This window comes from Callospermophilus lateralis, chromosome 1 (assembly GCF_048772815.1).
Source record: "Callospermophilus lateralis isolate mCalLat2 chromosome 1, mCalLat2.hap1, whole genome shotgun sequence".
NCBI classification, from domain to species: Eukaryota; Metazoa; Chordata; class Mammalia; order Rodentia; family Sciuridae; genus Callospermophilus; species Callospermophilus lateralis.
The window spans coordinates 79,193,798-79,216,417 of record NC_135305.1 but is presented as its reverse complement, the minus strand read 5'-3'; the positions used below and the strand labels follow the sequence as shown (position 1 = coordinate 79,216,417).

At 43.5% G+C, this 22,620-nt stretch overlaps 2 protein-coding genes across 3 annotated transcripts in view; one reads left to right on the top strand and one right to left on the bottom strand.

Moving 5' to 3' along the window:
- The window catches only part of Cdca7l (cell division cycle associated 7 like), a 44,503-nt gene extending 24,390 nt beyond the window's left edge, over positions 1–20,113 (top strand). Inside the window, exons 2-10 of one of the 2 annotated variants that reach the window (XM_076863331.2) lie at positions 4,717–4,857; positions 9,059–9,193; positions 12,577–12,951; positions 15,164–15,235; positions 15,349–15,519; positions 16,198–16,323; positions 17,109–17,258; positions 18,228–18,364; positions 18,857–20,113. In XM_076863331.2, coding sequence (XP_076719446.2) covers positions 4,717–4,857; positions 9,059–9,193; positions 12,577–12,951; positions 15,164–15,235; positions 15,349–15,519; positions 16,198–16,323; positions 17,109–17,258; positions 18,228–18,364; positions 18,857–18,887 — 1,338 coding nt within the window. In that variant the 3' untranslated portion in view covers positions 18,888–20,113. Of the gene's footprint in view, positions 1–4,716; positions 4,858–9,055; positions 9,194–12,576; positions 12,952–15,163; positions 15,236–15,348; positions 15,520–16,197; positions 16,324–17,108; positions 17,259–18,227; positions 18,365–18,856 lie in introns of both variants that reach the window. The other variant, XM_076863322.2, reaches the window with a different exon arrangement.
- Positions 19,794–22,620, bottom strand: part of Dnah11 (dynein axonemal heavy chain 11) — a 302,098-nt gene continuing 299,271 nt past the window's right edge. Inside the window, exons 80-82 of the mRNA XM_076853784.2 lie at positions 21,277–21,389; positions 20,698–20,838; positions 19,794–20,065 (exon numbers count right to left, since the gene is read on the bottom strand). Coding sequence (XP_076709899.2) covers positions 19,818–20,065; positions 20,698–20,838; positions 21,277–21,389 — 502 coding nt within the window. The 3' untranslated portion in view covers positions 19,794–19,817. The remainder of the gene's footprint in view (positions 20,066–20,697; positions 20,839–21,276; positions 21,390–22,620) is intronic.

The window sequence follows — 22,620 nt, the reverse complement described above, 5'->3', positions numbered from 1 at the left end:
GAAAATGCACCCTTTCTAGGTAAGGGACTACAAAGTCATACAGGTTAAATACTTTCAGCAAGTGTTTATTGATGGCCTATGGAGCTAGGCCTGGTGCAGATGCTCAAGGATGCCATCCTCATGCCTCTGCCCTTGACAGAGAATTGACTCCTGGTCCCCACTCGACTTTTACTGATAGTCCCATGGTTAATTCCAACAAGGATAGAGGGAACACACACCAAGAGTGTATATGGGAGACAGGGATGGCATGAATGTGTCTGCGATTTTTAAAAAATACTTACGAATCATGACAGAGCTTTCAGAAGGGAGTTTTCCGGATTTTGTGTTTGCTGACTAGATTGAGGTCATCCTAATTCTGTGTGAATTGAACTTATGTAAATAGCCACTGGTGGGAAATGTGTTGTCTTTTCAGTTATTTGCTTTGCTTTTCTTTTTGGGTGAATGTTAGGATTGATGTTAACAAATGGAACAGACACTTTTTTAAAGTCAGTTGCACCCTGTGTGGACCACACACCTACCCCATGGATCACAGCCCAAGAAGATGAGAGCTCGTGAGGTCAATGTATTGACCCGTTGAACTGGTCAGACATTAGACACTCTTTTTTGGGGGGTGGTGGGGGGACAGGACACTCGACCTGTCCCCAATCCTATTTTGTGTCCCTTTTTTATTGGGTTCCTGTTTTACAAACCCTGTTCCCTTTGTTTTGTCTGTTAAATTAAACATTGTATTGAGGACATAGGGATATTATATAGAGATTTTTGCTAAATCTTCAAACTTAAAGTCTGGCAGCAAAAATCAGAGTCCTTTGTACCTGAAGAATGCATTTTGCAACGTGTGTTCTTCCCTTTTGTTTCTAACAATTACAGCCCCCTGATGGCACCTCTGAAGCAGATATAGGAGGAAGATTGAGGAATGTGGGCCTCACACAGTGAGGGGCTCTACATGGTGATGCGGGGGCACTGGCCACTGGAAGCCGTTTGCTCCTATCTCTGAGACTTATGTTCTCTGTGGGTTTTCTTCCAGTAAATCTGTTCATGGAGTGCCCCTCTTGTAGCCATTTATGTTAAAACCAGCTTCTGGGCCAGCAGGGCTTTTTGTACAAAATGGTGAGAGGTCAAAAAGAGACTGAGCACACCCCTGTAGTCCCAGCAGCTCAGGGGACTGAGGCAGGAGGATCAGGGGAGTTCAAAGCGAGCCTCAGAAACTGTGAGGCACTCTGCAACTCAGTGAGACCCTGGCTCTAAACAAAATACAAAATAGAGCTGGGGATGTGGCTCAGTGGTCGGATGTCCTGTCCCCCCACCCCCTCCAAAAAAGAGAGACTGACGTAGACATACCATCCCTGTCTCAGTACCACTTCAGGGGTAGAACTTGGTGTTGGGTGAACTATGTACGGCATGTTTACACTTTCGTAGGTGTTGTCTGTGTGTCTGACACACGGGATTCTCTTGGAGCGTGAGTTCTGATAGCTAAACAACAACAGAAGGTGTCTGACAAGATAAGGGTGGGAAGCACTGCTCATTGCATCATTGTACTTCCTGGTGAAAAGTTTTTATGAGATGATGGAAAAGTGCGTGTGTTAACTCCAACGTCATTGGGCTCATAGAATCCAGTCTCTGGATTTATGTTCTCTGAAAACCAAATGTTAAATTTCTTTGAATTATTAAGTTCTAGTAATTTTGAAACAAGCATTAAAATCGTGATGAAAATAAGTAGATTAGGAATTAGTAATTTCTCAACTGAACCTGACTGAGTGTAAGGTTATTTCAACACACACACACACACGCTCACATGCCCACAGTTACACACAAATTCAGAGTATAAGTTAGTTTTGACTACACAACATTGTCTATGCTAGTAGCATGCAGTAAAAGGGCACTCTGCGGGACCCTGAGAACCTTGTAGTGACCCATGAGGGTAATTTATTGTCTTAATGATACTGACATTATTTACTCCTTTTTATTTATTTATTTATTTATTTATTTATTTATTTATTTATTTATTATTATTATTATTCTTTTTTATTTGCAATGATTGTGCAAAAACAAAGGTGGAGAAAATTCCTGGCCTTTAGCAGGAGTCAAGGTGGTAGCAGCAAACTGTGCTAGGAGTCATTGCATTAGTCATACATTCAATGTAAAAATAAAATGTCAGTTTCACGTGAGACTGTCTTAGTGGAGCAGTAAAAATAATTTTGTTAGTTCTTGAACCTTGAGGGCATATCTTAATATACTGCGCCATGAAATGGGAAGTACCTGGAAAGCACCTTTGCATTCCCAGGGACAAGGATTGGTTACCTTGAGAAAAGGTTGTAGTAGATAAGGATACTGTTCCAGGGATAGAAGGCACTGCAAAGAAAACTTGAACTTCATTCTTTATTGATGGTGGCACGTTGATGGTGTGATGGACACTGTTTTGACTATATTGTGGATAGAGCTCGTGGATAAGTAAGTTAGAGATATTGGAAGTCGGGGGTTTTCATCATGGGGAAAGGTGACACTGATGTGGGATTAGGGGAGGCAAGGAAGAATCTTGTTCCACTTGATGTGAGTTCAAGGTGTCACTGTGTATTGTGGTTTAAGGCATTTAAAATACCTTTATTTCGTCCAGTCAAAAAGCCTAGAAGCAGTGTCTGAATATATAGAGCAAAACCAAACTGTTTCTCCTCCCGTACCCCCAGAAACAGATCACCTGTGAGCCCAAAATGAGTGAGGATTTCTTCCCATGGGTCAGCCAGCAGTTGTGTCCTTAAATTTAATTTAGTTCCGACTCTCTTACCTGGAGGTAGCCAGACCCCACAGGTTGAGCCCCCATTTCCAATGTTAGTTGCAAGTGTGGGCCTCCACAACTTCTGACCACTGGGCTACCAGTTGGGGTTCCCCTACCCCTGTCCTTGGGTTTGATTTGCTAGAGCTCTTCATAGGACTCAGGGAAATACCTTCTATGGTAACTGGTTTATTACTGGGTATTTTAAAGGGCACAAAGGAATAACCGGATGAAGAGATACTTGGGGTGAAGGGTCTGCAGCATGGGAACCTCCCTTTCTGAGTAGTTGGGGAGCACCACCCTCCCAGCACATGGACGAGCCTTTGCTCACCTTCCTGTAAGTCATGAGCTCAGCTATCCAGAGCCCTCTGAACCCTTCTCATTTGAAGTTTTCATGTAGGGTTCATTGCATAATTTGGAAGGAGGGCAGTTGGGTGGGATGAGTATGAAGCAAGATTAGCCCTGGGTAGGTAATTGCTGGGGAGTCATCATGTGTATTCATTATGTTACTCCACTGACTTTTGAAATATATTTGGAAGCCCTTATGATTACACTTTTTAAAAATACTAGTTAAGTAGGATAACTTGACAGACAGTTTGTGCATCTCAATGTGATTGCACTGAGAAGTATGCCTCACTTCGGCAGAATTGTTGCCAAAAATATTTAACCTGAATCTCATCTAAGGAAACAATCAAAGAAGCTCAGGATGCATGCCAGTCCCCCAGGCAGTTGTCCTAGGTTATCCAAAAAGGGTCAGTGTTGGGGAAAAACAAAAAAGTCATATAAAACAAATAGTATACACGAGCCTTGCTTGAGAGGATTTCCCCCACCCCCACGCATATACACACACACACACAAAAGTCTTAAAATTTTTGGGGGGACAGTGCCAGACATTAAAATTAAATAATTATAGCAAATTACATTACTGAATTAATGTCAATCATTTTAGGTTTGGTTGTGGTTTTGTGGTTATCCAGGAGGATGTTCTTATCCTGGAGAGATGCACATTGAAGTATTTTATAGCAAATTAGTATGTCTATAAATTGCTTTCTTGGGTGGGTGTACATGGATGCAGTTGGCTTCTATTAAACTGCTGTTTTCTGAGGGCGAAAACATCAGCAAATGCCTGTAATTCAACCTAATGTTTATTAAAAGAGAAAGAAAGCAAAGGTGAAGACAAATGGTGTTACCAGGTGAGGAATCTACAGGTGATTTCTGATTTTTTTTTTCTCTTTTCTGTTGTTTGAACTTTTTAAGGGTTGAGAGAAAAAATAGGTAATATACAAAAATGAATTCCCAGCTAATACATATTTGTTAGATCAAATGTGCTGACAACATTCTCTCTGGGAATAATTACCCCTCATGGCATTTAAATTCTCTTGGAATTAATTCCACGACTGCTTAAATTCGTTTTGAGTACAAAAGAGGGGGAAAGCTACTTGTTTCATTATATGAACTTTCATATCTCAGAGTCAACACATAACAACAGAGAAATAAAAACCCCATAGGTAGAAATATTTAAGAAAAGAAGAGCTTAATGACACTCGATGGAGGTTTTTTTTTTTTTTTTTTTTTTTTTTTTTTTTTTAACATGAATGACATTTAAGGACAAATCCATTGTCAGAGGAAAAAGAGGTCATTGGTTGGTTTCCAGAAACTGATGTCTATTTTTTCCTCCCTCCCTCCTTCTTTCATCTAGGTTTATCCTTAATATTCCTGTAAAATAGGGTGTGTATCTAGAATTGGAAAAAATTTTACTCTTCCCCCCAACACCTTTTGCTATAAGGTCTTGTCTTAAGCATCTTTTGCCCAGGGTTCCTGGGGTCTCCTGGGCAACTGTGGCAGTGTGATGAAATCATGAGATGGTAATTCCTGCTCTGCTTTAGAGAATTTGCCTAAATGATTACAGCAGCCTCCGTTTTATCCTTCTCTTTTTGAATCCAAAACAGATCCCTAAAGAAGTGGCTGACATCTTTAACGCCCCCAGTGATGATGAAGAGTTCGTTGGTTTCCGAGATGATGTTCCCATGGAAACTCTGTCATCAGAGGAGAGCTGTGATAGTTTTGACTCTCTGGAGCCTGGGAAGCAGGTAGGGATTCTAGCTGGCAGGGCAGGTGTGTTCCTCTGGAAGCCCGGATCTTGGTTTGGATGCTCTTTTATTCCAGTATTCTGAGCTTGGTGATAGGAGTTAGTAGATGAGTGCTGTATTTTAGAGGACTGTGCCTTTCATGCTCAAGACACTGGTGGGAGCACTTTGCTCACATGTTGGTATTTTATTCCTATGTACTCTACCTATCTCTCTCCACGCACACGCACTTTTTTTTTTTTTTTTTTTAATAACCTCACATGAGCAAATCCATTTCCTTTGCTACCTCTGGGCTGTTACCTGTGGTGAGGCTGCATTCAGAGTCCTCCCACGTGGCTGGCAGGGGACGGCCAGCCCTGCCAGTGCAACGAGGCGCGTGGAATGTGCCGTTAGTATGAGACAATTGCCTCACTCTGGTCCTGCAGCGAGATTCTATCAGCACCTCCTGCCTGGAACTGCTGGGGAGCGAGAGTCTTATGCCTTCTTTAATTACTTTGCTCTGTAGCAAACACAAGTTACAGTCCTCTGAGAGTGAGATTCCTGGAGGTTTATATTGTGCCTTAACAACAGAATGGACAATCAAAATCTCTAGCCTTCAGTGGCATTTTCTTCTGAGTTCGTTGTGACACAAAATTTTTCCTTCTCCTCTACCGTGGCCTCTTCTAAATGGCTGTAAATTCAACCCACCTTGCTTCAGCTGGGTACCTCCAGGAAGGGAAGCAGCCAGTGCTACCTGCAAGAGAGCCTGCTTCCTGACTTGGGTGACTGTGTGTGTTCTGGCCTCAGTGGGAGCTGTGCTGTCTGGGGTCAACGGGCCTTTCTGGTCACTGTGATCCTTGTCTTATTTGATGTCACTATAACATTTGATCCCTCCAGCTGCCTCCTTCCACTCCTGGGTCTCTTCATCTGTTATACCATTGGCTTTTTGTTTTCATTTCTTCTTTGTCCCTAAACGTGGGTTCTCTAAGAATTCGTCCTTGGACCTTTTCACCCCTCTTGATCCTAGCGATGGGCAGTCCTACTTGCAACTGTCACCATGTTCTCCTAATGCAGTGTGGCTTCTCTCTCCAGCCCCAGGTGGACTGCCAGTTGGACTGCTCTTGGTTGTTCAAGGGATAGCTGAAACTCAAAATTTTCCCTCTCTGCTTGTCTGTCTGGCTTTCCCATTTGCCCATCTTTATCTGCATCTGTTGTTCTTGACACCCTTCCCCCCAGCCCCTCCCCACCTGCTCCCATCCAGGAGTTAATTTAGAAACTTCTGCCGTGTTCTCATATCTGTCCCTTCCCTTCTCTTCCCTCTGTAGCTGTGCTAACCCTCATGGCCCCTACCCCAGTGACCCTACTAGGATCCCTTATGGACTAAGCTGTGGTCTCATCTCCTCCCTAGTCTCTCTCTGAGCACGGTCAGGTAGTGAGGGAGAGCAGAGCCTGTTGGATCCACCTTAAGGGGCACTCTGAGCAGCACAGGACGTGTGAAGGGCCTAGTGCAGAGCCTGGCACACCCTGGGCATTGAGAAACACAGGAGCTGCTTCTGCTGCGGTGACGAGTACTTACACAGTCACTTCCGTCCTTCCTGGACCCCTGGTCTGACCCCAGCCAGGTCCTGGTTGGCCTGTGACAGTGTGTCATGTGGTTTCTTACTACTGCATTGACTCTAAAGCTTCACTGGGCAGTTGTAGGTGCTGTCACTGTCCCTTGCTCAAGGACCCACTTCTGGGAAGCAACGAGCTGTGATGTTCCTGATACAGGGCCACCACTTCACAGTCTCTTAACTGCCCTGGTGCTCTTCCACTTGCTGGGATACACAGCTCAGAAACTGGGTTGATTGCCCTTTGTTCCCACTGGGGGCCCCCTCTTCATCCTTCCTGTGATCCTGGCTCTGGTCCAGCTCGAATGCTGCTCCTTCCATGAGGTCTCACTGGACTTTCTTCCTGATGTTGCCACGTTGTGTGTCTCTCCACTGGCACATTCACCATGGTTGCTTGACCTGTTTGGCTCTGCTGTAGATTATAAGCTCCTGGAAGGAGGAGACCTCCTACTGGGAGGGTGCTTTCTATCTTCCCTGGCTCTGACCTTTTGTCCTTGTGTTGTCCCTTTGCTCTTGTTTAAGCATCCAGCACCCCACCTGATGATACAGAATGAGGGCCCCTTGGTGTTCTGGGTACTGGAAATGGTTGCCCATCTGACTGGTTCAGCAGGCCGTTGCTCTCTAGTCTGTTTTCATGTCACATGGGCTTCAAAATAAAAGATGTAGCTGCCTGTGTAACTCTTTCTAGTCTGCTACTTGCTTACCATCTCGAACATGGTGAATGGAGGTGCCCGAGTATTGCTTTTGAAGCATACTGAACAGGTTCCAGAGAGCAGGGGCTGTGAGAGATGGAAAGCAGAGAGGCTGTGTGGAGTGGAGATGAGCTCCAAACAGACCCATGTAAAAAACCATTTTCACACCCTTTGGAGTTAGCAAAATAAAAGCATAGGCCTTAATTTAGGACCATGGCTAAGTTTTTCTCTATCAGGACTGGCCACCAAAGGTGGGATTTCTCCGAGGCTGTCCACTGCCCTGCAAATCCTGCACAAAGTAGGAAAATCTAGAGGGAGCGAAGGTTGGAACTCACTGCTCCCAGCCCTGACCTGTTCTCTGCAGGCTCTGGGTAGGAACTTTGGATATTTAATGAAATTTACACATGGACCCCATTTCCCTGAAACAGCCTGCAGGGGCTGGCTCGAGGCTCTGTGAGACAGATGTCTCTAGCACTCAGGTGCATGATGGTTTTCCTCCGTAGCCAGCTGTGTTCTACTCATTCTTTCTTAATGAGGAGCCCTGATCCGTGTCTTGCCACACCCCACACACTTGAGATACATTTAACCAGCCAAGGGAAGCTGCTTGAACTTGTGCACTACATGTATAGCCTACTCTGGTCTCTCTTGAACACAATTTGAATTTCACTTTAAAGAAACTTCTCTTTTGTGTGTGTATTTGTTTTTCAAGCAGCTGCACCACAGCTATCATCAAAGGAAGAAAGTAATTTAGCTCTGAGCAAACTCACTCCAATTATCCATAATAATTCATAGGAGACATTTTTAAGCTGACAGAATGCTGGATGTAGGCATTTCTTTTCTATCCCCCCTATAAGTTTTTCCACTCATCTATTATATCTATTTTTTTCCCCCAAAGATATCAGAGCTTGAAGAAGGATATAATTAAAGTCAGGGAAAGGCGGGGGAGCTAAAGAGTCTCAATCAAATGGGGTGTTGTGAGGGTCATGGATATGTTGGGGATGGGAGGATGAGGCGTCAGGAAACTGGGGACCCAGACTCACCCTGATGGAGTATTGCAGGCTTGCAGATGGCTGCCCTTGGGAGTCTCCCTTTGAGTCTGTAGTTCTTTCTTTTTTATTTCATTCTTTTGAACCCACTTTCTTTGTGGTATTTCAGAAGGAAGAAAATTCACTATTGGAAAACATCTTTGTGTTTTAAGAATCATCAAGACAGTCAGTCTTTCCCTCTGCAAACTTGCTACCACCGTGGTTGCTCACTCCACCTCTGGGGGGTGAGGAGGATTGTGGCTTCCCTCTAGTCCCCCAAGGTCATTGGTAATGGAGCAAGTCCAGCCCCTGTGGCAGTGGGTGAAGGGTCCTCAGTTCTTTCCTACAGAGAAACTTGCTGTGAAAGGGAGCCAGGCTCACCCACTTGGAGGGGACCCCAGCTCTGGATGGCTGTTAGGGAAAAATGGCATGTGGGAGGAAGCCAGGTTTTCTCCTCCTCTCTCCTCTCCCTGTGTTTGCAGTTCTGTGTGAAAGCAGACATTTCTGGTTGCCAGCTTTGGCAGGAGAATCTGAATTCTATCAGTACTCACCAGTCGTGCCAGAAGTGACTAAGGCAACAACCATTCTGATTTTTTGAAATTGCCTAATTTGTAGGTCTTTATTTCTGTAAGCCTTAGAAAATGTGTGTGTGCACATGCGTGTGGGGGTGGTGGGAGTGGGGGTGGAAAATTGTTATTATATAAAATGTGCCATCTTAACCATTTTAAGCGCACAGTTCAGTAACATTAAGTACCTTCACTGTGTTGGGTGGCTGTCACCGCCATCCATCTCCAGCAAAGACTCACATCCCTCCAACCAATGATTCCCCGTCCTCCCCGCCCCCATCACATCTATTGTGCTTCCTGTCTCTCTGATGTATGTGTTTTTAATTTAGCAGGATGTTCGTTTCCATTCCAAATACTTCACAGAGGAGCTAAGAAGAATTTTTATAGAGGACACTGACTCAGAGAATGAAGACTTCGAAGGATTTACGCAGAATGATCTGAACGTAAACAGTAACCCAGAAGTAATGGTAATGATTATCAACACAAAGGATTGTGGGCAGTAAAAGTTTTAGTCCTGTTTCTGAATTATAGCTTTAAATTTGTAAGTAGTCACTTCGCAAATGAAAAGATTTTATTTTTTTCTTATATTTGTCAATTAACATAATACAAGAATTGCTGCTGTAAGGCTAATCTCCTGTCCGCTGGTCTTTTCCTTTCTTAGAAAAATCCGTTTGTCTTCCCCTTGGGATTCTGGGGATGTGTCCCAGGTATCCTTTATTATCCTTACCAGTTTATCTCAGATTTTTTGAGCTGCTTTTATCTTTTCAGTCTGTGTTGGAGTAACAGTTTCCTTCCAGCCCTTTCTGGTTGTATGTGAAGTAACATTCTTAGATTTGAAATGCAGCCGTGGTGTAGATTGGGATTTCCCTGTGCATGTTGGTTTCAGGAATCCAGCGTGGTTTTGAACCTTAAAGGTGATCCTTGTTCCTCCTGGACTCCTGGGGAAATCTCTCAGCCCTTCACCGTTAAAATTTCTTCCTTTTACTCTGCATATTGTGTTTAGTTTTCTGCCAACTAGCGTTTGAATTCTAAGATAACATCAAAGCCCAACCTTTGGACTTCTTTTTTCTGTAAGTATTTTTATTTGGGAATAATTTCATTTATAAAATTTAAAAGATAGTACAGAGAGTCCCTATATGTATTTGACCTAGTTTCCCCATATGTAATCATGATATAGTTGTCAAAACTGAGAAATTAATGTGTTATTAAGTAAATTCTAGACTTTATTGAAATTTTACCAGTTTTTCTGGTAAAGTCCTCTTTCTATATCTTGAGTTCCAATCCAAAAATACATTACATTTATTTACCCTTCCATTTTTTTTAAAACAATTCAAGTTGAATTTATGTTATTAACTGACACATGAAAAACATGACAATTGTATGGATTTTTTTTTAAAGTGCAAAAATGTTTTCTATCAACTGAAAAACAGCATAGGTTAATCCAGAAAGTAAACAAACATTTCCTCCTTTGTGATCAAGGTGAAGATAGTTTAAGCCTGTTCCTTTGGTGGGTCCTAAAGAACAACTTTTGGCACAGAACCAGTGTGGAAGTATAAATAAGCTGTGACTGCCAGGTTGGCTTTGTCCCTCACCTTCCATGGGGAGAGCTGAGGCCATGGAACGCCCTGATGGTAGGCGGCCTCCTTAGGTGGTGGCTTTTTCCTGTGAATAGCAACACAGAGCCAACCTGGAGGCCCAGCTCTCCTCTGGCTTTCTTTATAGAAGCTGGCTGTGTGGCAGTTCGTGGGTTTTGGCCAGCAGGTCCCCAGTTTCTTGCCAGTAAGACACTGCAATTCTCGCAAACCTTAATGGGTATCTTCTGTTCTTGAGCTAAGTGATGTCTAGTCAGTTAAAGAAGTTGTATTTCTTGTAGTGAGGAAAAGTGGATTATCCCAAGTCTCCCAAGTCTTTTCCCCTCTTAGACTATACACATTTAGGGTATTAGTTGGGAGTATCATGTAGAGTAGATTATAACTCACGGCTTAGCATAGGGTCTACCTACAAATTTTATTTTCAAATTTTGGTGAGAAATTTTGATGTTATTAGTCTTTTTTTTTTTTTTGCTATGACAAAATACCTGAGATAATCAATGTATACAGAGAAATGGGTTGTTTTGGTTCATGATTTTGAGGTTTCCAGCCCGTGATTGGTTAGTCCTGTGACCTTGAGCCTATGGTAAAGAATCACATCACAGTGGGAATGCATGTTAGAGGAAAAATACTTCATGGTTGGGAAGCCAAAAGAGCCAGGAAGAGACTTGTGTCCTTTACCAGCACGGTCTCCTCCCCCATGATCTAAAGACCTCTCACTAAGTACCTTCTAAAGGCTCCATGACCTCCCAGTGTTCCCACCCTGGGGACCAAGCCTTCACACGTGAACCTTTGAGGGGATCCAGCCTCCCAGCCCCGCCTTCTGCCTGGGCTCATGAAAACTGGCCAGACTGTCCCTTCTGATAGGTCCTGACACAGTCTCAGTTTCTAGTGGTCTGCAGGCCAGGTGCAGAACAACCACAGCCATGATGCCGACCTTTGCTCTTGTCCTTGGGCCTGTTTCTGTGCTTGTGTTGACTGTGTGCTTTCCTCACCTCGTTCTCTACTGTGTTTCTCCACATCCTTAGTCAGGAGAGACAGAGCAGATGATGAGTGTGAGAGAAATAGAGCAGGTCCCAAGTTCTCCCTGGATTCTGAAGCTACTAGTATGGAAAGTGTAGGATACTTAAAAAAATAAAAAATAGATCAGTCAACATGGTGCATTCTTAGTTCTCTACTGGCGTGGTGTGGATGGTGGATGGGTACACTAGAGTTGGAAGTTTTCTGCATATTTTTTCTTCCTTTTTCATTTCTATCTGAGTCCACCTAGAATTTTAAGAGACCCTGGGGAGGAGGCAGAGTCACTGGATTGGGTCCTGGTCCATCCTGTTGCCTCTTTGTTCATGGTGGCCTATCTTCAGCATTCACTGCCAGCCATTCCCAGGCTGTTTTATCACGTGTGGTCAAGAAAGGATGCCTACATGATGTCCTTGGTCTCTAGTATTTAACCCCCTCCACCATTGCTCAGAGTCCCTATTACATCTTGGATGTCACCCAACTATCACCTGTGATGTTACCGCCTCTCACTTGGAAGACCAAGTGAGCTTGTAACACTGAGGACCTATACTGCATGGGGTTTGAAAATTTGGGGTGAGAGTTTTCTGGAGCCCACTGAACAGGAGCTGTGCATAAGCCTGTAGAGCTGTCAGACTTGATGTCACCCTGTGGTTCTGAAGTTTCTAGAGAGGAGAGGGAGCTCCCTTGACGGAGAGCCCTGTCTGCCCTGAGGATGACAACCCGACCCCCCCACCCCCCCACCATTGGCAGGTCCTCTGCCTGCTCCTTGGTCACTTCACCAGGGTGAATTCTGCTTTCCTTTCCCTCCACTCTTGAGTCCGGTTCCTGCTATTTAGAGCAGATGAGTATTTTTCCCTACTGCATGCCATTTTTATCTGAAGATAACTCTGGTCATGCACACCCCATAGTCTCATTTTACTTGACTTCCTGATGCGCCCCTTGGTTGCTCATGTGGCAGAGCACCACTGTGTCAGTGTTTTGCTCTCAGCCTGACTGATGGAACTCAGCATGTGGGTGGGCATGACCTGTGCAGGGTTCAGTAGGAGATTACTTATGCTTTGAGTTTATTTCCCCGACAAACTTCATGTATGCTTTAAGTGAAGAGTTCAGAGTGATCTAGTAATAGGAAGGGGAAGCTTTTCATTACTTTTCTTTATAAATTAATGTCTGGGTGGTTTTAAATGAGTAGGGTTTTTTGTTTGTTTTTTGGTAGGGCTGTTATAGTGTCTTTGTTCTTTTATTAGCTCGTGGAGTCAGATTCAAGTGATGATGGCAAAGCATCCTTGGTGAGTGAGAAAGAAGATGATGAAGAGGAAGAAAAGGCTACACCTAGAAGAGGCAGGTCTCGGAGAAGCAGTATTGGCCTACGAGTAGCCTTGCAGTTCCCAACCAAGAAATTGGCAAAATCATCAGATAAAAATAGTTCTTCCGAGCTGTTGTTTTCCAGCTCACATTTACAGGATAGTAAAAAAAATCTTGGAAGAAATAAAAGCTGTAAACAGGCAAAGGAAACAGAAGATTCTGCCTCTGAGTCTGAGGATGACTCCAGGGACGAGAACCAGGAGAGCTCGGATGCTCTGCTGAAGAGGACCATGAACATCAAGGAGAACAAGGCCATGGTGAGACTCCCACAGGAGGTGCCAGGAGTAGGCTGGGCTCTGATGTCAGGTGCTGAGGCTCACAGGTGATTCTGCCCCTTCAGCTTCTGCCACCTTGGCTTTTGTCAGGGGGGGTGAACTCTGAGGAGTCTGTATCTATTTTCTTTTCCTGAACCCAAAGTTGTTATTACATGATCAGCTCTGGTTTCGGAACAGAAAGAGACCCCTGGGACCATTTACAGGCCCTACAGGGAACCCTACAAGCTTCCTGATTGTCAGGTTGAGTTCTAAATCAGGAGTGCTGGGGAGGAGAGGGGCCAAGCAACTGCAGAAAGAAGCAAAGAAGCTGTCACTGAGTGTGTAAGAGTTGTGGGCAGGACAGGCAGTCGGCTTCTGCCTGGAAACTGCCCCCCTGAGAGACATCTCTGAAGGAATGGGAAAAGGTCTAGGAATTAGAATAACCTCAGGGGCTAAATTCACTTTTAAATGTCTTTATTAGAATAGTCAGTAGAACAAGGTGAAATCCCTGATGTGCATTTATTTTTTTCCAAATGGGATCAATAACTTAATCTGATCATTGTTGAAAATCATTGTTCTATAATTTTGAATTTTTTTTAAAATAAGTTTTTAGTTGTAGTTGGACACAATACCTATTTATTTATTTAATGTGATGCTAAGGCTCGAACCTAGTGCCTCACACATTCTAGGTGAGCATTGTACTGCTGAGCCATAACCCCAGCCTTTGTATTGACAGAATTTAAAGAAATAATCTTACCACTTAATCACTTATTTTGGAATATTTTTTCCTCTGTCCTTTTTTTGGGGGGTGGGTGGTACTGGGGATTGAACTTAGAGGCATTCGATCACTGAGCCACATCCCCCAGCCCTATTTTGTATTTTATTTAGAGAGAGGGTCTCACTGAGTTGTTTAGCCCCTTTCTTTTGCTGAGATTGGCTTTGAAGTCATGTTCCTCCTGCCTCAGCCTCCTGAGCCAGTGGGATTACAGGCATGTGCCACTATGCCTGGCTCTCTGTCCTTTTTTTTTTTAAAGGGAAATATTAATGTAATCATACGTCTAATACATTACTTCAAAAAATTAAAAGCCTGCTTATGGGCGGTTTGTTTTCTAAGGCACACTTGGCCTTGACTAATGGAAATTTTTAATGCATGTCATCTGCATCTTCAGTAAGAACTGTGTTCTATATGATTTTAGAGTGGTACCAAGTCTAAAACTAAATTCGATTTGAATTTTCTGACGGGCATATTACTACTTGTTGCTAGTCGGTATTCATTTGGAAAAGTCTTTAGAAATTGTTTCTGTTGCCAAGAAATTTGCCTAAAAGTATCAGATTTGGGGGGCTCTCTTAGAATCACCTAGTTGAGCCATTTGGGTTTTTGGTTATGTTGGAACTGAGAGAGATTCAGGCGTGCAAAATGATTTGTCCCAGTTTCTCACAGCTAATTACTGGCCAGGAACCTTGTGCCTGAGGCTCTGGACATTCCAGGACTGTTGTCATTGTGTCCCATCCTTGTGTTGATGCGGATGAATGGTGTTGTCAGCTTCTCATCTCTGGAGATAAAATCTCGACACGGGAGGTGATGTGATGTGACTGTTGAGGCTTGTATAAGCTATTTAGTAGCAAAATCAAAGGCTTGCTAGAGGTGTAGGATGACACAGACCTGTGTTTTAGTCAGCTTTTTTGCTGTTCTAACTAAAATACCTGACCAGCATAAGTGTAGAGAAGGAAATTTACGTATTCCCAGTTTCAGAGGTCTCAAAGCATAGACAGTGGGCTGTATTCCTTGAGAGAGAGACAGAGACAGACAGACAGACACACACACACACATACACACACACAGACTCCACTTGCCAGATACAAATATATACCTCGGAGCCCTGTCTCCAGTGCCCCACCTGCCTTCAGTTACCACTCAGTTAATCCCGTCAGGTGACTAATGGACTAATTGGAGTTAAGGCTTTCATGACCCAGTCATTTTTCCTCTAAACCTTTTCACATGTTTTTTGGGGGACACCTCACGTCCAAACCATAACATTTTGCCCTTGTTCCCCAAAAGCTCATGATCATCTCACAATACATTTAGTCCATCTCCAAGAGTCCCCATAGTCTCATCAGTTCAAGGATTGCTGAGCTGTTGGGGGACACTCCATATTCTAAACCATAACATTCTGGCAGTAATGATTTATGTAAGATGCTTTCTTCTGTTCTTCAGCTTGCTCAGTTATTGGCAGAATTGAACTCAATGCCAGGTTTATTCCCAGTACGAACGCCAGCCTCAGCTTCGGTAAGTGAAACGCCTTAAAATTATTCTCACCATTGCTGATGTTTAGTAATTGGTTGCCCAGTGGCTTTTATTCAAGAGAGCACTCAAGTGCATGTCTGTGTTTTTGGTTTCAGAAGAAGAAAACAGTGCGTCGGGCCTTCTCAGAGGGACAGATCATCCGGCGCACAAACCCAACCCGAAGTGCGCGGCCCCCAGAGAAGTTTGCTCTAGAAAACTTTACCATCTCTGCCACCAAATTTGCTGAAGAGTTTTATACAATCAGAAGAAGGAAGACAACTAGTGGGGTATTTTCTGACTGTAATAACTGAATTATTGTGTAAGCCATTGGTCCTCAAACATGATGCATCTTGTTAAACCAGGCCTGTTTACAGGTAGTTTCTGGCTCAGGAGGTCTGCAGCAGCTAAGGTCTTTAATTTCCAAGTTCCCTGGTGATGCTTATGCCCCTGGAACCACAGTTTGAGAAGGCCCCTGCTTTAAACTATAGGTTGCATTGACAGTCCTTTATCCAAACTGAGCTGGGAAGCAGCTCATTGGTTACTGCTCATGAAGTGGGTTGAACTTGATATCTAGCAGAAGCAGTAAAAGCCTGTGAACAGCTCCAGCTAGCCTTGTGCTTTTGTGTGTGGGAAAGTCCAGGGATGGTTCCTTGTGAGTGGCTTTGGTCTGGAGGGTGGAACTTTAGCGCCTTCTACTTTGTGGGTTTAACTATTCAATGAGGTTCATTTCCCTGTCTCCACAAAATTTTCAGCAGAAAATTGAACCCAAAAGCCCAAACGTCTTGTTTATTGCTGTATTGTCTTGTCAAGAAGGAAGCTTGGTATAGGGAGGAGCCCAGTGAATAACTACATGGACGACAGGGTTCCCAGGAAATAGAGAAGGGACATGATCAATGTTAAATTAAGATTCTTAATCTGTTTGAAATGGCTTAACATATCTCATTCCAGTTTCTGTCCTTTTGCAGGGGAAATCCCAGGGGCATAGACGACGTCGCCGTATATCTTCTTTTCGACCAGTGGAGGATATTACTGAACAGGACTTGGACAATGTTGCCATAACTGTGCGAGATAAAATCTATGATAAAGTTTTGGTAAATTATATTTTATGAATAATTTGTATGACTGTGAGAGTCCAGGGCATTGGTAGTTGAATTCCTATGTTGTTTTTAAACTGTATCAGGACTCATACCCTTGTGCCATCTCCTTGTGGGCTCAGAACCTGGCTCTAAATTGGTAGGGTCTTGGTCAGCCATCATTGGGAAAAGAAAGACGACTTAGTGCAGTGACCCTCATCAGGAGAGGTGGGTCACTAAGGCAAGCATATAATCTGGGGGGAGGCAGCGATAATAGTTTAGAAAAGCATAAAATCATATTTATGTGTAATTGTTAACATTTTTATTACTTACATAGTAGTGTATCTTAAATATTGAAAAAGATAGTGTTATGGGGGATAATATAGTCATAGAAAACTTTGGGAGGAAATTGAAATTGTTTTCTATATGGTGATTTAAAGAGGGGCTTTGTTATTTATCATTTTATTTTTGGATAAGTAATTTAAGGTAGTATGTTTTTTATTGAATTGCCAACATTTTAAAATTAGGAGTTTTACCCTGTAGGTATTCAGGGCTTCAGCCAAATTGTTGCTGCTTGGGGCCTGTCATCACTGTACCTGTTGCCTCAGGTCTCTGCTCCTGTCCACTGTTTCATTCTTTCTGGGGGTCCCTGCTCAGTCTCATCTGCTCTGTGAACCAAAGTGCCCACTATCTGGTGGAAGCCTCCAGGGTTTGTCCTAGGGACCGTGGGAGAGGGGCAGTACTGGCATCTCTTCTCATGACCCTAGCTCTTGCTTCCTGTGCTCATTCTCACCCCTCCCCAGGGTAACACATGCCATCAGTGTCGGCAGAAGACCATCGACACCAAGACGGTGTGTCGGAACCAGAGCTGTGGTGGGGTGCGGGGACAGTTCTGCGGTCCATGCCTGCGGAATCGCTATGGGGAGGACGTGAGATCGGCATTGCTAGATCCGGTAGGAAGTGTGCTTGCTTTTAAGTCGCTTTGGGGAAGGGAAATGAGCCCTTTCTACTTTCCTCCTACATTTTAAGACTGAGGGGGATGAAAAATAGCATTTTCTTCTGGAAAGAGAATGAGCAGGCCAATGGAGAAGAAGAGTTTTTGTCAGGATTTTTTTTTTTTAAAGAGAGAGGTGAGAGAGAGAGACAGAGAATTTTTAATATTTATTTTTTGGCTTTTTGGCGGACACAACATCTTTGTATGTGGTGCTGAGGATCGAACCCGGGCCGCACGCATGCCAGGCGAGTGCGCTACCACTTGAGCCACATCCCTAGCCCTGTCAGGATTTTTTAATGTCAGAGTTGTTTTCGTACAAGTTAACCCTGTGCCTCTCCTCCACTCCTCCAACAGAGATCTTTGATATTTTTTGCAGGCCAGGGGTGTGTGTTGTGTTATAGTACAATGTTTCCTGTGTGCCTAGCACTGTTATTTTTCTTTCAGTTGTTATTGTTTTCTTTTATGAAGTGGGTAAACCTGCCTATGCTTTGTTCCCTTTGTGAAATGAGGTAATGCTTGGACCTAAGTAGTCTTGGTCTGTGTTCTTAACCTTCATCTTGTGACTTGAAAGGTGTATATAGAGTGTGCCCAGTTTATTAGACTATTCAAGTTAAGTGATTTCAAAATAAGTACACCTATTGGGAGAGCTGGAATTCATCCCTTGATTTTTGTAAACCCCATTCTCTTACAGTCAGGGCCAATTCGTATGAGGGTCCAGCACTTGCTCCTTGAAAATCTTCCTCTTGAGCAGAGGTGCCCACCAATCAAATGTCGGTTTTAGACAGGACCAGCTACATATCTCATTGTTTCTCTGATGTGGGGTGGTCAGCCTTTCTGGGCCACAGTGACGCCTGTGACACACTGCTAAAGATAGAGACTCAATGAGCTCCTGTATCCCACGGGACATTGCTGCCATCATCTCTTTTAGGATTGGATGTGTCCTCCCTGCCGTGGGATCTGCAATTGCAGTTATTGTCGAAAGCGTGATGGCCGCTGTGCCACGGGGATCCTCATTCATCTGGCCAAGTTTTATGGTTATGATAATGTTAAGGAATATCTGGAGAGGTAAGTCTACTAGTTCAGAAATGGCAGTTGTGATCCTGGGGCCCAGCAATGCAGAGCCTCTAGGCAAGGAGCTGTTGCCCTGTTTCCTGGCTGATTTATAGAAACCACCTTGAGTGCTGTCCAGCCTGCCTCTGTGTGGGAGAAGCTCAGGCTTATTATTTTTGCTTCCTTTGTTAGAATCTTCAACTCTTCATTGCTTCTAGCCAGAATTTTCCCTTGTGAAAAACAGAAGGACAGGCTGAGAGGAAGCTGTAAGGATAGTAAGAGGCAGCCATAAACCTAGTGAGCGCAGAGGTCAGGCAGGACCTGGGAAAAGGGACCCAGAATTGTTACCTGTAAGTTGGAATATGGGAGTCACTGGGGGCGAACAGGACACACAGTTATTCTGGAAGTGGCAGGAGATTAGGGTTTATGCTCTATAGGGTTTTAAAAATCTCCCTAGAATGCTGCTTTCTGTTCACCTTTAACAGCTACTTATCATCTTTTTCTCAGCTTACAAAAGCAGCTGGTGGAAGACAATTGAGAGGAACCTGCGAAGTCAGCATGGGGTATCCCCAACAAGAAGTGCATACCATTTGTGCCTAAGATTTCTTACAGTTGTTTTTATACAAAATTTCTTATAGAGTTGATGAATACTATTTTTTTTAAATGTTTATATGCTTAAGATTTCTCAGGAACATAGCAGAGGAATCTATATGTGTGTGTATATATACACACAAGCCCTGTGTGGTATCTGCTGATGATTCAAAAGCACAATTCAAATGGGGCAGAGTTAAAAATTTAGGTAAGTTACAGAAAAGACACATAGAAGCAGCCTTTGACTTCCTGGTCACTCTAGGCTATTTTTACAGGACTTGTTTTTCTTGTAGTTTGCCTTAACTTGAGTGACCATAGCTCAAACGGTAATAATTTATCCTCCTCTAGATTGCTGGAAATTTGTACTGAAGATTGTTCCCCAAAATTACAAAGTGCAATTAATCATGGAACGCGAGTGAACCTAGGGTTTTGTGGACTGTCAGGTTACAGACACTAGAGGTCTCACAGTGCCTGCTGCTTTTCAAAGAACTTAAGGGCTAATTTTTAAAAGATTTTCATGTTTAATAATAACTGAATCCCCCTTCCTTCAGCTGCATGTCTGTTTGATGGAACCTTGGTGAAACTGTTTTGTGCAAGTTGAGGAAGGGGGCTTCAGGAGGTACTGAAGAAAGCTAAAATCAGTGAACATAGAGACTGAACAGGTGTCTGTTATTTTTTTGTACATTTGCTTCTTTTTTAAGGATAGTATTTTAAAAATGAATGCATGTGTAAGTTACTAAAAGTTACATAAGTTGGAATGTATTTTATGCCTTTCAGTAGAAAAAAAAGTATACATGCATAATAAGAACAGAGACAAAATGAAAAGTTCTCACTGTGTTCCAGCCGAGGAATGTTAAGTCCCAGTGCAAGGACCGTCTTACGCTTCTAGCAACAGAGCCACACCTGCCAACACCCATTTAGCCGTCTTCTCTTTGCTCTTTAATCTGAAAGTCCAGACATAGGTGGGACCTCTGGTTTTGGTTTTGTACACAGGGCACGCGTAAGTGTGTTTGGTTTCTTGTCTGTCCACGGGTATGGCTTTGGCAAACATGACAGGCATCATGGACTTCAACTCCTTGAGGCGAGCTTCAACAATGGTTCCTGACTGGGGGTCCCACCGGGCACCTGTGGCAAAAACACAACTGTTGCAACAGTATGGCATGTTGATAGTGATTGTTGGATGCAATAAATGTTCTGGTTTTGTCATGTTTCTGCTCATCAGTAACATCATAACCCAGCGGCTGAGATTTGAAACAGAAGTTAACTTAACCGGCATAGGTAATGGTTCCCAATAGCTGAACAATAAAATCATAATCAGTTTGTCCTCCCTTAAGAGTTTCATCATCTTCCCAGCCTTTAAATATTTGAACTGTGGCATTTGCTTTAAAATGCAGAAGGAATACCTTGACAAGGACTAGATGTCCCACAAACACAGGGCTAAGTAAATCTGGAAAACCACATCCTAGTCCTCCTCAGAGGTACACATGGCATCTTAAAGGTTGGGAGAAGTCTTGATAGTTTTGCCAACAATTTTAAGACAGTAGAAGATTTTGAATTGATTATACTCAAAGCAGAATAATGTAACTTCATTGTAGCTCTTGAGTATCCTGGGGGCATTAACACCCATGCCTCAATTTGGTTCACATTGAAGGACACAAGGTAAATGATAGCCACTTGTATGAAGTTAAGTGAGTGGATCCTGAGACAATCCCCAACTTGAACCTGGAGAGTTTTCACTCACACTGGAGGTGCCTCACCTTCCATGAGGAGCCCATGGAGGTATGCACCTTCCCTTGGGGGATGGCTGTAATCTTCCTTTGTTTTTTTGGTGACATCAACAGTCAAGCACATTCTGTCCAGTGGCCACTCATTTTTTCGAGCCATAGTCTGCATAATTGCTTTGGGAGGAGAAGGAACAGGAATTGATTAGGATAAAAGTGTGAATAGGTTCCCAGGAGCTACCAGTAAGCCAAGGCAGTCTTTAGCACCACAGGGTGGTTTTTAGCTTCTGGGCATTTATTTGCACATGGCTGCCATAGAGCAGGGCCTTCCTGGCAAATGAAGGCATACAGGACAACCTATTTGTAAATCACATTTTATTGGAGCAGCCATTTGCTTCTGTAATGTCCGTCTATGGTTGCTTTTACAAACTAGAATGGCGGAATGGAGAAGTTGTGACAGACCCATGACCCTTGACTTGAGCCCACCGTACCTGCCCCCAGGGCCCCTTTATTTTCTTCCTAGTCACTTCTACTCCTTCTAATAACAGCTGCTTGAAGATTAGCAAACAGGGAGGATACATCATAGATCAAGCAAGGCAGGACTTCTGCTCTTACCAGTTAAGAAGGACTGAGGATTAAAGAAGCCAGAGAGCCACACGACGGCTGGAAGGGCTAGGTCTTGGGTCCACATGTCTAGCTCTCGGCAGCGCAGAAGAAAGTCATTAAACCTGGTTAGTGGAAGGTAAGAAGAAATAAACTTGCTTTTTAATAAAACAGATGTCTTCCAGTTAGATTCTGGCAGAAAGGGTTGGGGAGGAGTGGTGGTGGTAAAGTACACCATTGACAGCTAGTAAAATGATTACTGATGATGGTTGGGGTGTTGTCTCTTTAAAGAACGAGGGTGTTTCCTATTGAGATTTTACACCTGCACCTCTTAGAGTTAATACCACTAGAGGGGAATATGGAACATCCCTCTGTATTTATTTATCTACTTAGGTCCTCCTAGTGCTATATGGTGACTATCTATATAGGTCACCCCACATATGTTGGACTGATAAGTGCCAACATGAGGTACGGGACTCGGAACCCAGCAAAGAACACCTTGACAGGGATGGAAGAAGGCTGCCGTGGTGGGTCTAAGACTAGAGTTGACAGCAAAGAATAGAGGGAACAGTGTGTGACGGTATTCTTCCCACCTGATGATCACCTGGAAGGGGAAGGTAAAGGTTGCTACAGGGCGGGGGGACCTGCCAACTATGGCACATTTGAGAAAATTCTTGTCTGTATTGCATGTTCTCTCATCTAGTTTACAGAGTTATGCAAGGTAAGAAGTACCTAGCCACGAGGAAGCTGGCTCAAAGGGGCTAAAGAGACCTTGAGATGAGGTTTAAGGGGTAGAGAGTGAAACACAGAGATGAGCCTCGACATAAAAGCCAGCAAAGTAGTTCTCCAGCATCATGGACACTGGGTTGGCATTGACATTTTCTAGGACCTTGTAAGGTTAAGAGTTGCATAGGAACTGGGTTGAGTGAGGAGTCACCCCCAGACCTCCATGGCAGGGACATCTATCTGCCTGAGGCATTTGGCTGATTCTAGGCTGTGATGAGGAAGACTTAAGGGTTTACCTTCAAATGTGGGCACCACAAAGAAAGATTCTTGCTGAGAACATGGGCCTGTGCCTGGCCCCACATTAAAGTTTTTTCAAATAGCTGATTTAGGAAAAATGTACTTAAAGATAATACAGAGGAATAGCACTGGCTCTGTACAAAGACAAGCAGAGGGACAGAGAACAAAAACCAGGGCAGAAGTCGTCAGTCACCTTAATGTGGAGAAACTGCAGCCAGTTTTCAACAAAACTAGAAAATGAAGTGATTGCTTATATAAATAAGATTATGACTTGGAAGGGAGCAAAGAAGGAAAAGTAATGAAATTGGATTGGATACAGGTTAAAACTTAAAT